The sequence below is a fragment of the Saccoglossus kowalevskii genome, chromosome 16 (assembly GCF_978046115.1).
Source record: "Saccoglossus kowalevskii chromosome 16, keSacKowa6.1, whole genome shotgun sequence".
In the NCBI taxonomy this organism is placed as follows: Eukaryota; Metazoa; Hemichordata; class Enteropneusta; family Harrimaniidae; genus Saccoglossus; species Saccoglossus kowalevskii.
Genome location: NC_140656.1, coordinates 26526095 through 26544385, shown reverse-complemented (window position 1 = coordinate 26544385; position 18291 = coordinate 26526095). Strand labels below are relative to the sequence as shown.

The 18291-nt window shown below is 34.1% G+C and overlaps 1 protein-coding gene across 1 annotated transcript in view; it reads right to left on the bottom strand.

The window, feature by feature from the left end:
- Window positions 1-18291, bottom strand: part of LOC102809983 (spliceosome associated factor 3, U4/U6 recycling protein-like) — a 21524-nt gene extending 3233 nt beyond the window's left edge. Inside the window, exons 1-17 of the mRNA XM_085491285.1 lie at window positions 18127-18291; window positions 16835-16961; window positions 16110-16214; window positions 15456-15640; window positions 14664-14769; window positions 9928-10052; window positions 8617-8772; window positions 7719-7857; window positions 6679-6786; window positions 5615-5680; window positions 5457-5515; window positions 4898-5004; window positions 4168-4357; window positions 3583-3690; window positions 2328-2594; window positions 1812-1895; window positions 616-729 (exon numbers count right to left, since the gene is read on the bottom strand). Coding sequence (XP_085347411.1) covers window positions 616-729; window positions 1812-1895; window positions 2328-2594; window positions 3583-3690; window positions 4168-4357; window positions 4898-5004; window positions 5457-5515; window positions 5615-5680; window positions 6679-6786; window positions 7719-7857; window positions 8617-8772; window positions 9928-10052; window positions 14664-14769; window positions 15456-15640; window positions 16110-16214; window positions 16835-16961; window positions 18127-18279 — 2199 coding nt within the window. The 5' untranslated portion in view covers window positions 18280-18291. The remainder of the gene's footprint in view (window positions 1-615; window positions 730-1811; window positions 1896-2327; window positions 2595-3582; window positions 3691-4167; window positions 4358-4897; window positions 5005-5456; window positions 5516-5614; window positions 5681-6678; window positions 6787-7718; window positions 7858-8616; window positions 8773-9927; window positions 10053-14663; window positions 14770-15455; window positions 15641-16109; window positions 16215-16834; window positions 16962-18126) is intronic.

Here is an 18291-nt window from a genome sequence, read left to right as displayed (position 1 = left end):
AAAATAAGTCGTGTCAGAAGTGTGTGGTCTTGCCTGATAAGAACCCAGTATTATGTATATGTGATGCTATTGCAGCAAAGGTTTTAACTTTGGCTAATTTGCAGGACGAAATATACACAGTTAAAATTCAAAATCAGTTTTTCAAGACTTGTCGTGCCTTCAATTTAAAAATAATTGCACATGAAAACAAGCAATGACAATGCAATTAATGTTTAATACATATAACATGTAAATATACACATCTACCAAAGGGATCCATGCATCATCTGTGTGTCAATTTTAATGCAGTATGACTGGAAGTGCATACACTGACAAAATTTTGTTATTATAATCACATGTACGGACAGAGAAACTACTGTAGCAAGGATACTATAAAGAAACAATCGGCTGTCTCTTGGCCATTTTTTATAAGCAATCTTTCAATCAATCCCAAAATCATTGCACATACATATCTATCAGACAAGTTATGAAGTATGTGTAAGAATTGCAGATAATTGGTCAAGGCTTGTCTGAGATACAGCATGGACACATGCACACAGAGACTTGTATACGTGTATGCATACAATATATGACCATGCAAATATCAGACAAGAAAATTAAAATGAGAGAATTTACCTGAAATTGTTCTGGTTGACTTGCTTTTTTTGTTTTATCTAGTGACGGATCCACAAACATCGGTCTGCCATCTATCGGTTGTCGATCAAGTTTGAGAGCCTTGTCTGCTGCAAACTACAAAATGTGAAATTACTTAATTTTATGCACAGGCAAGTTTGGAATAACGTTGATTCGAGTTACGTCATTATCATGTTTGATTCGGACAAACAAATCTGTAGTCAAAAGCGTATTTATAACTATTGAGGTGTTAAAATAATATTGCAATGTCTTTGTTCAAGTAGTAAACGTTTGTGAAAATCATAAAAATTAAAAGAAAAGCGCAATGAAGTACATTTAATGTAATTTGGTTTGAGAAACCTTCTCGCCTGTTATGCATTTGATGAAATTTCATGGGCTTATTATAAACATCATTCTATTTTTAGTAAGATCACTCCATTGTGACCAACACTATTTACATAGTAGTAAAAATATATTCCATGATGCAAAGTGACATGATCTGAAATAGTATGTTATAATTTTCCATGTACGAGTAGTATTAATTTGGTAGTACTACAAGTCGCATTGCATTGTGGGTAATATAATGCAAGTTAAATTTTTCATATTTTCGCTTTACTTCACTTACAAGTACAACCACATGTAGAAACATTGCTACCAACAATTTAGTAAACGAAAATCAAAACTAATTATTTATTTTAAAAGCTATCTATATGTTTACAATGAGATCAATATAAAAATTGTAGTGCATTTTAGGTGTAGGTTCTTGAATGAAAAATTTCCTTATTGACAAATGGCTGCAGAGATCTCGTTGAGTCACATGACTTGTTTTTACCTCTAAAATAGTGTCCCTTTCTCCCCCGTCATTGTGTCCACTGTCCCAAACACCATGGTTGCATATATTACTGGAAGAGTTGACTTGATGATAGGGGAGATTAGAACACTATTTGAGGGGCAAAAAAACAAGTTACATGGTTGTCTCACATTCAATGTTGGCAGCCACTTGTATCTAAGGTCTATTACAGGGCATTGTTAAGCAATGTAAATGTTTGTTTGTCTGTGGTTTCTTTCCTATCATTTGAACAGTGCATAATTCAATTTTAATAGAAAGTATTTGGTGAAACAACAAATAAATTTGAGTCTTTATGAATGTACAAGGATACAGTATCTGTTTTCAAAACATGTTTATTTTGTCGTCTCACCTCGTCTTTGAACTCCACGTAACAGAATCCTTTGAACTTCTGCTTGTAGTTGGTGACCATTCTGACCTCAGTGATTTCACCACACTGGATGAAAAAAATGGAAAATGCACGATAATTTATTGATAAAAACACAATGGCAAAGAAATGAACATTTTTTATATCAGAAACATTTAAAATACTACTAGTCTACAGTTTCCATTGTTTTCTTTGTTACACTTGTAATTAATGTCATGTGTTCAGTTATTACTGTGACCAGTTCAATGATAGGACATTTGAATGTAAACCACTTATATGAAATGCCTTGTGAAACCATGTAATTAATTGGTTGAATAATAATTAATGAGGTATTTGAAAACTTATTTCTTCAAGTAAAAACATAATCTGTAATTGTTCCTTCAATTTTTACAATTGTAATTTTATGTGTTAGCTCTTGATCAGTTATTACTTATAATAGCACAGTACAATTAAATAAACTATTAGAATGATAGAGGGCGTTCTCAATACAAGTCATCTTACCTCAGCGAAAATTGACCTAATCTTGTTTTCTTTCAAATTATATGATAAATTTTTAACGAACACCGTCCTACAGTCTTTCGATGGGTCATGTGAAACTGCACCTTTTACCGTAGTAGATTCGTCTGTTTTTTGTTTCTTTGGTGGTGGAGAGTCATCAGTTTTCCTACCCGGCATTCCAGGTGGCAAGAAAGGCACTTTAAACACATTCTCTTGTGGTGGGTTGTTGGATTCTTTTCTTTTTATGACACTCTCAGTCCTTTCATCTGCCTGTTACAAACCAAACATTGATATAGACATAAAAGAGACATTTAAACAGTTCAGGCACAATCCTCAAGAATAGACCATCCCATAATATTCAAACATAATCCTTCTGAAAGAATTTTTTGAATTAGTATCAAAAAATTTTAATTTTTGTTTACGTTTTCAGTTGCTTTTGGTCATTAGGTCTGAATACTAGCTCAGAGTGTCAGAACAGTCTATACCATCTGAGAGTATGCATCTTTGTGCATAAGTTTACATGTCATGAAAAATACACAACAAATAATGCAAGCAGCAAATTTTTCTTTATACAGAATGTGTATGACAAGTGTAACCTTTACTGTGGACGCTTGAATGAAAGGAACACCTAAATACCAACATCATCAGCAAAATTGCTAACGAGTCGCGTATGCTGATTCAAACTGGAGATCGTTTAGGCCATCCCATTTTCAATAGGAAGCCAAGATACTTTTAAAGAGGGACATGAAAAAAAAACCTGAAAATTTAGCACAAAGTAACGACTTGAGAGCGCGCCCCCTCTCAGCAAATACAATGTACCATTGCCTCCTTTTGAGAAGGAGATGGCCCAAAGTGTTTCAAATTGATTATTATCTCCAAACATCAACACAGGCGATTCGTTAGCATGTTTTTAGGTGTTCTTTTCATTTACGTGTCCACAGGAATGTAATGTAATGTAATGTAACCTGTATTGTACTCTGCAATGTAATGCAACCTGTAATGAAATGTCATAATTAAATGCAAAAGTTGCAGTAGCGATCAGTGAACTAAAAATGTGACTTTTATGTAATTTTCTGCCATGGATTAAATGAAAGGGGTTAATGCGGCATATTTTCCCAATGTGTACAATCACTAGTCTAAGAGTTTTTTATCTGTTGTGCTTAAATTGTTAATTCTGTGGCCATCAACAGGTTTCCTAACACAGGCATCACAACATTGTGAAAAATAGAGAAAACTGATGAATGGTACGTGACCTTACTTTTCTTTTGATGGGTTGTTTTTCAGCTTTCTTTGCCGCTTTGGCTTGTTTCTTAAACTCAGACACTTCTTCCTGCTGTTTGGTCAATTCAGCTTCTTTTTCAGCAGCCTGGTAAAGAAATATATGTTAGAAAGTTTGCTAACTTTAATCTCGTGTGAGACATGAGTGTTGATTACGATGGACGTCATAGTCATTACCGGTAACCTTGTTTTTATTTACAACACTTAGAATACAAGAACAAGTGGAAATAAAGCCCTGGTAGTAGGAATGTGCAGTTTTGAAGGCAGACATTTTAAATACAACTCAGTAAAGATGGGATCTCAGTGGCTGATTATTCATTTCTACACTACAGTATCCAACACAAAATATAGCTGCCCCCCTCCCTCCCAAAAAACAAAAAAAGGCAACCTCAGCAGTGGATTATTCATTTATACTCCACAAGAAGAAAAATATGAGCAGCAACTAATGTAAAAAATGTAGAAATATCAGTTACGACCCACATACATTTTAACTCATTGTCTTCCATAGAACGAGAGCTGCAGATATTTTCATGGTACCAAGTACGTTTATCTATCGATAATTTACCTTATTTCTTCTTTCATTCACTCTGTTCATCTGCGATTCTACCCTGACAACCGCTGCCTCATACTGCTCCAACGTGCCTTCTTCTCTTTCAAAGTTGATGAACGCTTCGCACACTGACTCAGGCCAATCACTGGTTGACTGAACAGCACGCACAAGAACTTTACGACAGTGCTTGTTGTCACCATACATTCTGTATTAGTGTATAATGTATGTAGAGAAACAAGGGCATGCATGCAAGATTGTTGGTTGAGGGAGCCATTTACAATGATGTCATTGTCACACTGGGTTTTTTATTATTTATTATTATTAATTTTAGTGCCCGTCTCTACATTTGCCACTGGGAAATATGCAGAATTATGTCAGGTTGATATGATCAGTCTCAAAAACGACACCAAATTTTTTTTGTCATTTCTATATACTATTACAAAATAATAAAAGCATGTGACATGTACCACTGATATGTTTTGAATCATTAATTATGCACATAATTAATTCTATGACCTCATTATTATGCACATAATTAATACTATGACTCATTATTATGCACATAATTAATTCTATGGCCTCATTATTATGTACATAACTAATTCTATGACCTTATTCATTATACACACGATTAATTCTATGACCTTATTCATTATGCATATAATTAATTTTATGACCTTATTCATTATACACATAATTAATTCTATGACCTCATTAATTAAAAACATACTGTTCATTCACTCACCTTTCAAAATTAATATACTCCAACCATGTCTGTGCTTCTTTGCCGTGAACTGACACAACCTCATCCCATAGTTCTCTAGCAGCTTGTTTGTTTTTGAGATGTTTAGCCTAAGATATAATATACATGAAATTATGTGAATTTCACAAATACCAGAAATGTTATTTGACCTTCAAGACACCTTATCAACTCCTGTCACAATTTACATAATAAACTAAACATATTTTTGCTACATCACATGTCTCATAATTGAATGTCAAATTATTGATTGCCAAGTTTGGTTGAATTTTAAAACTTCGAAAGCTGGTAGAAAAACCTAAAATCAATCAACTATGCAAATGAGCTCATTACATATGCGAAAACTCAGTATTGCATGGCCAATTCAATTTCATCATGTAAATCTACGAACAGTTCTTGAGATATTGATCAACACAGGCATAAATTATCTCATTTGGAAGTCAACAAGCAGATAATGGACTGTGGGTTACACAGTGACATGCACATAGTTGCCATGCAATATTGCAAGTATAAATAATATTTATTGTTAATTATCTCTTCTCACCTCAATTGTTGCCCAGTACTTGTGTAGACTACAGGTGGGGTCGGCTTCTAACCCAAAATCTGAATCAAAAACAAAAAAAACAGTTCGCTATAAATTCAAAAGAAAATAACTACTGGTAATTCACAACAAACTTTGTGAGTATATATCAAAGTACATACACTCTGTGAGGTATTCTATCGCTCGTCTAATGGTCAGTCTGAATTCCTCAACTTCAACTTCATTCTCTGAAAAATAATAGAAAAAGAAAACTATTAAATACACAAATTAAATGACTTGATGTGTGTGTTTGAAAAGTGAACTTTTACTAATTATATTGAGATCTCAAATTAACGCAAGGCTTCTTCTAATATGAATTGAAGTGATCCCATGATGCATCTTACCCCAATATGTTCCCAATTTTCTGTTGTGCAAACAAAATAGTGATGTGACACCTATGCGACCCTGGAGAAGAACTCTAAATTCTTTTCTAAGCTTGAGATCTAACTTGTATGTTTGGGTATACCATATGACTATACGTCCAAGGTCAGCCAAGGATATTTATTAAACCATTGCCTCACTACTATAGCTTGGCAGATCTTATTTAGCAAATGACTACTTTAGCGTGCCTTTTTTGGCAATTCCAACATTTTGTTTTATTTCCATCGCCATATGCTGTTTGAACAACTGATTGCAGTTATGCTTCAGAGACGCTTAATATCAGATCTACATATTATTACTCAGGTAAAATATGTGATCTTTCAATAGAATCATGTACAATGAGGGAGTATAATTTACAACCAAGTTTGCCAAACATTGTGATTTAGATTGTGACAACTATGGTATAGGCCATCACACTTGTTCACATTTTGCACACATACACAGTGACTAGTTAGCAAGGATCGGTTATTTACAATAAAAGTCAAAATAACAGCATCATACCTTCAGTATAACAAGTTTTCGGGTGCAAAATCTGCTCCATTAAAAGCACATGTGCTTATTTCAAATAACAGAGACTTGTTTATGGTCAAAATAAGTTATATTTTAATAATGTAACATACAATACATTTTTTGTTTATCTGTTCACTTTTTATTACCCAGGCATTTCTTGGAACTCTTTGTTCTTTTTAGTATATGTATCTATGGCAACATAGTTTGACTCCTAAAGACAGCTTTGAATTCATCTATCATAACCCAAAAACTTATACAGAAAATATTGTGGGTGGAAAATATTAATAGCGTATACCTGAATGCCAGTCAATTCTCCTCCTCATGTAGTCTATGTAAGTCTGCCATAGTACAAAAAAATCTGAACCTTGCGAGAACCCGGAATTGATGGCTTTTTCAAAAGTTTCTGAAAAAAGAAAAAAAAGTTTATACCATAGATTTATAAGATTAGAGTGTGCAGCCATGATAGGGATGTGTAATAAAGATCTCATGGGAAGCAAACTCTCATAATTTGCGAATGCTTGTAAGCAAACCAAATGTCAATTAAACATAGTTCAAATAAATAGCTACACAGTATGCATTATATAATGATTATAAATCAACACTACCAGAATCACATGATAACGTAGTGCTGTGTAATCATAAAACCTCTAATTCTGAGATGTGATTTATAATGCGCAATAATGCGCAGTGCAAAGTCCTTTACTTTAATTATACTACGAAATGCTGAAATATTGGAAATACACAGTGGTAGGCTCTAGAAGAAGGAAACTGACTACTGCAAAATACTTTATTTTAGCTGGAATTAATTTTCGCTGATAAGACTTTTTTGGTGTTTCACATAGATTTTATTTTCACTGATTTTGGACGAGTTGAAGGTAAAAGATAGGTAAAAAGGTATATTTGCTGGATTTTATTTTCACTGAATCATTCCTTCAGCAAAAATAGTGAAAATTAATTCCAAGCGAAAATAAAGTATTTTACAGTATTGCTGCTTGTAATTTAGTTACATATCACATTCAAAAGCAAACAATATGTGAAAACAGTAGTAGTTTCCAGATAAAAATGAAAATTGATACAAAATTGAATATTCTCTTTGAGCATTGCCTGATAGTCGCATAGTATCTATCTAACAACCACTTCAATAATTGTCCGTGCATGGCATCATAATACAGAACATGAACTCTGACATTTTTACCCATGACATCCATAAAAAGTAATCCTACTTTGATGTGGAAAGTGGAAGGGAAGGGTGGGAGGACTATCGGTTTTCAAAATATCTTTTGTGTTGTTTTTTTTTAGTGGACAGTGACATATATTGGAACACAGCTAACATACCTTTAACTTTATCATGTGGCTGTTTGTATCTTTCCAGTGACTGAAGATAATGTTGCCATAGCAACATGGTCCATGGACAGTTCCTGACAGCTCTTGTATGTATATTAAGAGAGACGCTGCCAATTTTTAACTGGTTATCCTGAAAGATGAAAACAAAAAAATTAAATTTGATAAAGCTGATAAAATACATAATACATGATATATGAATATCTGATAAATAGAACAAGAATATTTGTTATTACTGTTGTGCAGATGCTGCAGTTTTTGTAGTCTTTATAATTTACTAAATCTATAAGTTACTCAATCTTTTTTTTTATGTGTTTAATTTTAAGTTTGGTTATTTCAGTATTTGTCCACAATTTGCTAAAGATATCAATACAAATTCCTTCATGCTGTTTTCGAAAATCAAGATAAAAAATATGTGGTCATCAAAATATATTTTTTGCACACAAATAGGTCAAACAAACATTCATGTGATTTTGAGACCATTTACAATCGGTTTCTATGGTGAAACAGTTTCATCACAATTTAAAATCATGATAACAAATTAATTGTAGCTATGAAATGAGAACTAATTATTAGAACATTTTGATGAATACTACTTATTTTTTGTGAAATAATATCACAAATTCACAAATTAATAAAAAAATAAATATAATATCACAAATTCCTATGGAAACTATTAAAAAAATGTCAATATTATAATTCGCACTGTGTATAAATAGCTAAAGATGGTGTCACCAGTCATGTGACACTTGAAACAAAAAATATGAATACATATGAAATACTCTGTAAACTTGTCTGGTTGTTTTGTTTAGACAAGTTAACTGTGTATCATTACGAATATCTATAATTGTCTCTGTAGTGGCAACATTTTTTTACTGTATTAAATACTTACTACATATTTAGTGTAGTCTAACCAGAGTTCAGGAACTAGACAGTTTTCCTCCAAACTTCTCTCGTATATACACTGTATTCTGGTCGGTTCACCTTCCGACTTCTCATATTCTATGTACGACTTGTATTCGGCTAGCCTAGGGGGTTCTGCAGTCAGCTGAAATACAATGAATTCAAATCCGATCAGTTATTTGATCAGAGCAGATACAATCGAAATGGTTCAAGAATAGGAGAACAAATTTCATCAATTTCACAAATCAAGGGTTTACTTTGTGACAATAGTGAAATCTCAAATGAATGACCTAATTAATAGCAGAATATATTAAATGACAGAATCATGAAACCTGTATAGTTTCAGGAGATGACTGGTGATCATGGAGTAAGATGTGCAAATGTTTCCCATAGTCAATAGCCATGTTTATGGATTTTTTACGATATGCAATAAATTATATCTAATCACTGTGTAATGACATAGACTATTAGAAACACCTGCAAAAAGATGATAATTCGACATTCTCACATCCTTGACTACTGAGAACACCAATATGGGATCAAATCGATCCCATACTTATGTATTCAAGCATGTTTATGAAACAGTTTGGTAAAATGTTCTCTGATTCGATAATATTACCGGTAGATAGATGGGCAGAAACATGCAGAATACTATCCAATCGTATGATGTGAAACATAAGAGCCAGAACTACAAAGTGAGCAAGCAGCACCAACACAGCGTTAATAAAACATGGCTTCAGAAATAGGGAATACTACACTGCCGAAAATACCAGCATTGGCAGACTAGGTGAACTAACACTTCATACTAATATCATATACATAATCTCTTGAAGGTATCATCATTGACACCTTACTTGCAAAAGATGTGAATCTCACCACAGATTTTATGTCGGCACGCAGCATAGGAAAAGCTTTGATTTTTGTCAGTCACTAGGAGTAAATATTTAGTTAATATGTATTTGTTCATACCAGTTTGTATGCAGTGATTTTTTAAAATTTATCGTTATCAGATTTCTATCTGCATGGCATTTGCACATTCAGCAGATGATAAGGTTTTGTGATGCGGAATAATACATCCACTAATTTGAGCAAGTTCGCATCTACTCTGAACTCATTCACCTCTTTCATAATGCATTTTGATGTGATGTGAGAAAAAGAATCTCATACACCAAGAGCAACAAGATGGGATTTCCATACGTGTTAATTTTTTCTCTCACAATCACCTGTATCCAAACTCGTGTGAGAAATCTCATACTAGGCTCTTGGGGATGTGTGATTCTATTTTTTTTATTATTCTTACCAATGCATCCTCATACTGTGTTCTGTGTTTAAGTTTTAATAAAGCTTTTTGATAGGAATGTTTAAGGTGATCAGGAATCGGCGTTGTGCTCCACTCTTCATACTCTTCATATGTGCTCTCCATGTCTGAAAAAACAAGCCATGTATGGCAAGTTCCTGTTAGTTATCAATTTTAAGATAGTTTATATAGTTTTGTTAATAGTAATATACATGTAGTTGGAACATAAACACATCAGAGATATGGAACCAGAAGCTGATGCTTGATTATAATTGTTCAACATTAAAATGATTGACATTCAGTCATCTGTATTTGATAGTCAAACAAGTACTTGTCCATATTGAGAAATATTGCTCTAGAACAGCATTAATTAAAAACAAAATGGCCATTTTGAATCGGATAGTCAAACCATTACATCTGTATAATTATGGCATGATGTATAATGTATACCGTAAAAACCCGCAAATAAGCGCCACCCTCAATTAAGAGCCACTCAGCGAAAATTTGTTACATTTGACCCTCCATTAAGAGCCACCAAGAGTTGAGTGGTTTTGTCAATAAGAACCCTGAAATAAGCGCCAGCCGCCAGGTTGTTTACAATCTGGCAGACACCGAGCTTGTCGTGCCTCACTTCCACCCTGCATTGTTTATTGCCCCATAGAAGGTGTGAGACAAATAAAGATTATCCCCATAGCTTGCCTGATGTCCAGTATAATTGAGAACGGAAGAATGATAGACGAAAGAAATAAACTGAGAGCGTGAATGTGACTGTCAACTTGTCCATTTTATATTTCTGACACACAATCGACCAATTCACAAACTATTCATAGTAACTACTAGTATGTTTTTTGCCCAAAACACCGAAGGATCACGTTGAGATATTCCATGGAGCTAAAAAAAGATTTTTTTTTAGCTCCATGGATATTCATTGTCAATGTTGTCTTTATAACCAAGTAAAGAACGTCACGATTTTAGAACGCCTTTATCGGAAAATCGGAGGTATCGAAAATACATTCTCACAGACGGACCGGAACAGGAAGTCAGCAGAAAACAAAAGATTTTTTCCTTAGCGTGGGGGAAAACAGAGGTGTTAATCCGGTCCTGGCAACGTTTGAGGGATCGTGACGTAGCTCCGACCAGGGAGCTGTAATGCTCCGACTGTGAGAATGTAATGATTACGCAGCCCACTCTCGCTGATCGTGATTTTTGGGTTATTTTTTGCATTTCATTTGAGACGTTCGTTTTGGGGTGATTCAAGACAAAATCTTCAGGGAAGTAACAAAATAACTGGCATTAGTTTGGAGAGGACTCTCTTGCCGAAAATAATCAAAATTGAAGTCGAATGGATTAGTTCCACAAACTTGCGCGATCAACTTGTCTTACAGCAAAGTGAAGTCTACGTGACCCGCTGACCCAAATATTTAAATTAGCTATTTGTGAGAATTGAAAATAATCTGAACTTGTACCAATCAGAAAATGCCTTGTAACAGGCCTGGGCTTTCGTGAATGATTTCGTCTCTCCGATTGGTCACAGGAAATTATTTTTAATACATGTAATTGTTACTTTCTCGGTATCGTTTCGTATTTGGTTATATAGGGGTGGGGCTATAGTTTGACCCCGTTTGCGTGGACTGTGAAGTACGTGAATATCATTAACATATCATTATAAGCTGGCTTGATTATGAAACAGGAAATATAAACCAAAGCTGTACTGTCAGACGTCTAGCGCAATTAAAACAATGCCCAAGTACCCAAGCTGTAAAAATCTATAGAAAAACGTGTTTTTATTTATTGTTTTTGCCATAAATACAAGTGATTGGGCATCATTTTCTTCATTCGTTCCATGCTTGCTTTGCAAGTATGTCTTCTCCTGTCGCTGCTGGTCAGATCAATTCTATCCGAAACTATTTTATATCGTCACCAGATCAACCACCACACCAGCCACAGCCACCCAAGTTATTCCCAGTTTTCAAGAAAAAAGTTTGCCGTACCAAACTTGGTAAACAATTGTACAACGGAGGTACAAGTGATTCGAGTGTAGGGTCAGACACTGAAAGTGCTACTAAATCCGACTTCAGGCATTGCTACACATTATCGATGAAACGTCGAATCGTCGTATTTATTTGACATTTGTTATTCCCATAACAGTATTTTTACAGAATAAATTAATTGCAATGATACATCATTAATAATTACTTGTCTATTTTGGTTGTGTGTGTGTTTGCCTATCCCCTTCCCTATTTCACAATGAACAAGTTTGATGACCCTGGTTTAAGAGCCACTGGCTACAAAGTTGTCAACATGTTACCTCAAATAAGCACCACCCAGAAATGAAAGTGTTACAAAGTGGCTCTTATTTGAGGGTTTTTACGGTATACAATTTTAACATAATCAGTCAAAGCATGTCAGAACCGAACAAAATGGTCGCCAGTCAGCCGTTTTGAATTTGATCTGAAAAACAAAATGAAGTGCATCAGGGACCCATAATGTCCAATGTATGTACCAAGTTTGAATGAAATCATTCCATAGAAGACCGAGATCTGGTTCTGGGATGCCAGAAATGCTGGATTTTTGTATGATTTTTTCAGCACAAAAATGTCAGTCAGCCATTTTGAATCCCATCTAAAAAAACAAAATGATGTGCATCAAGGTCAGTTAATGTCCAATGTATGTTTCTGGTTTCGGAATGCCAGAAATGCTTAATTTTGATTTTTCATCACCGGAATGGCCAGCATTTGGTCATTTTAATCAGATGGTCAAACCAATATATCTATGACATGATGTATAATAAATACACAAAATTTGAACATAATCCCTCAAAGCATGTCTTAGTTATGACACTAAAACTGTATTCACTAAAACCAAACGGCTGCCAGTCGACCATTTTGAATCAAATCAAAAACATAATGACGTGCATCAAGGTCCTATAATGTCAAATGTATGTACCAAGTTTTAACAACATCCATCTGTTAACAGAATGCCAGAAATTCTTGATTTTGATGATTTTTCATCACGAAAATGGCCACCATTCGACCATCTTGAATCAGATTGTGAAACAAATTGATGATGTATGTGTGAAGTTTGATTGTAATCAGTCCAGGCATGTCTAAGATACAGGTATGTCTAAGATACGCACACACGGCCGCATACACAGAGGTCAATCCATAAGTCCTCGTTTTTGAACTGTGTTCAGACTGGGACTAACAAGTCATTATCACAGGCACAGTCACTGACTGGGGTTTGGTCACAATATTTAAACAAATAATAACAAAATTATGCTGGTTTACTTGATGACAAATAAGTTTTTGACAATCAACGTCAACTTTTGTCAACTTTCACAAAACATTTTTTTTTTCCATATATTTTTCAAGATCTGTAGACAATGAAACATTATACACATCTGGTCCAATAATTAATAACGAAATTATAGAAAAATACATAAAAATTGGCAAAATATTGCATCATAATTTTGGTTTGATTAGCACTCAATATTACAGTAATGTGCCTTCGTGCTTTTTTTGTATTGGGTATTGCAGCCATTATTGTGTAACATAAGGTACCTGGCATGACTATATTCAAATTATTGTGTAACATAAGGTACCTGGCATGACTATATTCAAATTATTGTGTAACATAAGGTACCTGGCATGACTATATTCAAATTATTGTGTAACATAAGGTACCTGGCATGACTATATTCAAATTATTGTGTAACATAAGGTACCTGGCATGACTATATTCAAATTATTGTGTAACATAAGGTACCTGGCATGACTATATTCAAATTATTGTGTAACATAAGGTACCTGGCATGACTATATTCAAATTATTGTGTAACATAAGGTACCTGGCATGACTATATTCAAATTATTGTGTAACATAAGGTACCTGGCATGACTATATTCAAATTATTGTGTAACATAAGGTACCTGGCATGACTATATTCAAATTATGCAAGATTTGTATACTGTATTAGCTTTATTAGCTGCACATGCATAAATAACAGAGTTATGTTTGACAGTCGAATAAATCATATTTAAATGATACTATAAATACAATTGTTGGTTTTAGTAGAGATGTGTTTTTAATAAAGCAAATATTTACTACCGGTTGTTACACCTTTCAGCGCCAATGACACCATTCACAAAATTAAACCTTCAACATTTGTTTCACTCTCTTCCCAAAATTGTTATAAAGACCTGTAGTCTATTTGGTCTAAAATTGAAACAGATATTCTAGAAAAATACATAAACAAAATTTATGATGTTCAATTAGATAAGCCATGATCACATTATTTGGGGTTTGCAAGGAGCCGATGATGCCAAGATCCTGTTTCAATCTCGCGCTCGCATAAGCGTTCCAACTCAGAAAAATGCGAATGCGCATGCCCGAGGTAACTAGGATACTGGGATGTCCAGGTGGATCAAAATAGCTCATCACGATATGACGGATTACGATAACTATATTTTCTGTACATTTTCGATGTATTACATTTTTTCACTATGAATGTTGTGATACATGTTTTATTGTAAACCTTGAACATTGTTATACATTGATATGTGTCATGTCAGAAGGTCATAGCATCAGTCTCGCTATCTACGAGATGAGACTTGAATGGGATCTTGGCATGTCGCCATACAGTACTATGCGTGTTGCAAACCCCAAGTAATGTACCTCTGATCAAATATATATCATTTTTTAAGGCAAGTACAAATAAATTTAAAAACATGTGAACTTACCCATCAATGGAATTGATAACTGTCTTCTAAACAACGCATCTATTTTTTCAGTTTGAGCATCAATTTCTGACTGTTTTTCGGCAGTTGTGATTTGACCTGCACCTGGCTGTGAAACGTACATTGACACGATGATCAATATCAAGATCACATTCAACACGACCCAATTGACTTGTATAACCAGTCAATTAAAATTGTTCACATTGTACATTCGCCGCTATTACCGTATTACGGGTGTATACAATAACTTTTAATGCAAACTCTGCATAAGTATCGTGTGTAAGTTATTTGGTGACATACAATCCTATACCATTGAATGACAATGTTTTAAATACATGTGATTCATACCACGACTGTCATAAATTGGAAAGTTTTAGCTTGAATCAAATTATTGTTTTGAATTAACGTACCTTTATTGATTGTCAATCTGTCAAATTTGCAAAGTTGTAGGTACTATGCTATACTATAAATTGATTACGAAAATTATAGATCATTCATTTGTCAATTCAAGACAGCTTTGGTACACAAATTGTTGTGTCTGCTGTCCTCAGATCAATCAAGAGTACTGGACATTGAAATAGATCTATGCCATTTTTAATAAATTGGACCCAATGTATGAAGTTTGCTGAAATATCAGCAATATTACTGTGAGAATAGATACATTTGTATTTTGTTGAGTCGTGCATTTATCACCTTTCTATCACAATCATATGATGGCAATGGATATTACAATTTAGCTAATGATACATATTAGACATACACATAATCCAGCAGTCGGAAACTTTCCTATCTCACCTGTATGGTGGCCAGAAGTATACTTTCAAACTCTCTGTACGCCTCCCAAAGTGTAGCACCCTTTGTAACATGAAGTCCCACCGCTGTGATGGATCGCTCAAAGACCTTCCGAATATTACTTATGCCATCTTTCATTGCCATGCCACCAATCGAATACTGGACATATTCTAGCCATATGCCCACACCTGTAAAATAAAGGCACTTTTATACATCTACTGTAAATGTTTTATATTAGCTGAAATTTATTTTTGATATGTCAACAAAATTTGTCAATAAACAAGCTTTTTTTTTATTGACCTGACTGGTGTTAGAATTGGATAGCCAGTAAGGCAATCACTTTGCATCAACTCAAAATTCTGCCATAGTAGTGTTCAAGCAGGCTGCACAAGAACATACTAACACCATTAAAGATGCACAAAATATTTGAAAAATTGCTCAGATTTATTCTACAGTAATTATTCAGAACAGATGTTGTGGTGAATCTTTGTGAATCTACGCCTGTGTCAGAACACTAACTCACAAATAAAATTACACTTACACTAACGAAAACATTCATGCTATTAACATATTCCCCAAAAAATATTTATGAATGTTCTAAGATTGAATCTTAAAGATCAGATTACAAGAACTCAACAACATGATGATGGTACTCACACATGTAATCTTTAACAGCTCTTTCAAATAATGCATTGATATGATCCCGTCCACTTTCTTCGGATGTTAACGACATCTCATCTTTGATCCATGCTAACCACAACTCTAAGATCATGCATTGTAGTCATGGCAACAAGAAACACAGAAGAGTTATGACAAGGAAAGTATACTGTACATGTACATGTATGTGTTATACCATGGTCAGCTGAGGATGCTAAAAAAATGTAGTTTATAGTGGTCGAATGCATAATTACACGTCAAAAACGATTTTTATTGGCATTTTAAGTAAGGCAGCCCACCAAAAAATGAAATAGCATTCTTTTACCAAAGTCAGCATTGTCATCAAGATGTTAGTATCGTATGAAGCCTGCGTCTCATGCATTTGAGATTTTGTGCACATGTCAAATGCGCCTGATATGGTAGGATGAGGAAATGTTTTCTTTTTTTCTTTCAGAGGAAGTTTTGTTGATCCAAATCAACCATTAATGCATGTGAAAGACTGAACACATATTTTGTTGTTGTAAATAATCTCAATTATTGCAAAACAGGTCACCGCATAATTTTTCAATTTTACCCAAGATAAGAAGCGTGAAAACTAAAAATTCATGAATTCATTTACTGGGTATATCAGTAGTGAATTCCTATCAATTTCATCCAGTTTCAATCAATTGTGGATGAAAAATTTATAATTAAAAAACAAAGAAGCAATAGTTAGAGGATTGTACCTTCATTCAATGGAAAAAATGTGTGCATATTTTCTCTTGCCTTTCGTAGTTTTTCTAACTCTCCTTCCTTGCGCAGTAAATTAATCAGTTGTACATGAAGATCATACTGAAATGGACTAGATGATACCTACAAATAAAATAATGACCAGAATAAATGTACAGTACAACTTCCGCACAACCACAATATTTTTGCATTCATACCAAGTATTTATCGCATTAGGGAGGCCCAGTTATTGCATTAGTGTCCCTCTTTGATCGGTTTGTGATGTATATGGATTGCATTATCAGATCGCACATGTATTGCCTTTCTATCACAATCATAATTGCATCATATATCCACTGCAATGGCAATCTAAACTTACAATTAGCCAATTTATTTGATTCCCAGTGTGGTTTGGCAAAAAGTGTTATTAAAATATGCGATATGAATGCAGTAAATTGGTGATGAGAATAAGATAGCTGGATGACATTAAGGAGATAAATGAGTACCGTACATTCAGTCCAGCACATTGGGCATTAGCAAAAGCCATATTGTACACACATGATAGGGACAGAGCAAAGTACAGAAACATGATGTTTTATGGAATTTTGATATTAACCCTTTGAGTGTCAACAATTTGTGCAACAGTTTGCCTATTTTTATGTATTTTTTTTAACCAAACAGGCATTCTAGTAACTTCCTATTGACTGCTAAAGGTCTTGATCAAAATGTTGCAAAAGGTGACAAAATTTGACATCGGAGGTCAAAGGTTAATAAATAAATTTACTGTTATTTCCATAACGATGTCAAACTATATATACATTTTGTATTTATTATATTACTTTCCTAGCTCTATCTAACAAATGCTTTAAATAAGTTCTCCTCTTATTTTGGAAACACATGTCGAAAAGGTCAATGTAAAAAACAACGAAAAACTTTTGCTTGTATATTTTTTTTCCGTATTTCTCCTTGTAACTACTAGTATTTCCATTTACTCCAAGAATGAGCGTCAGTCATCACAGACTGGTAAGTTTTGACTGACTGTGTACAGACATTTTCGATCAGCGTATTACATGTAAATGCTTGAGTCATTGTTATAATATTAGCTGAGGTATTGTGGGTGTCAGTTACATGTGCATTGGAATAAATCATTAAATTTTAGTTACATTGTACCATTTTTTTTTCTACAAATATCGGAATCGTCCATGTGGTCCACTTATAGTTTAACCATCATGTATTCAACACAATGTTATTCTTACCGGTACTGCCCGTTCAAACACGTGTTCTATTTATACCTACGACTGAACATTACCTGCGCCTCAAGTGCTGCAATGGCTTTTTCGTTCTCTTCATCAAGTTCATCGCTATCGCTATCTCCACTCGATTCAGAGTTCTTGTCTTCCATTTCTACGTCATTATTCTCCTCTTTTGTGATGACTTCCGTTTGGGGATCTCCGTCCGCCATTTTGAACGCAAC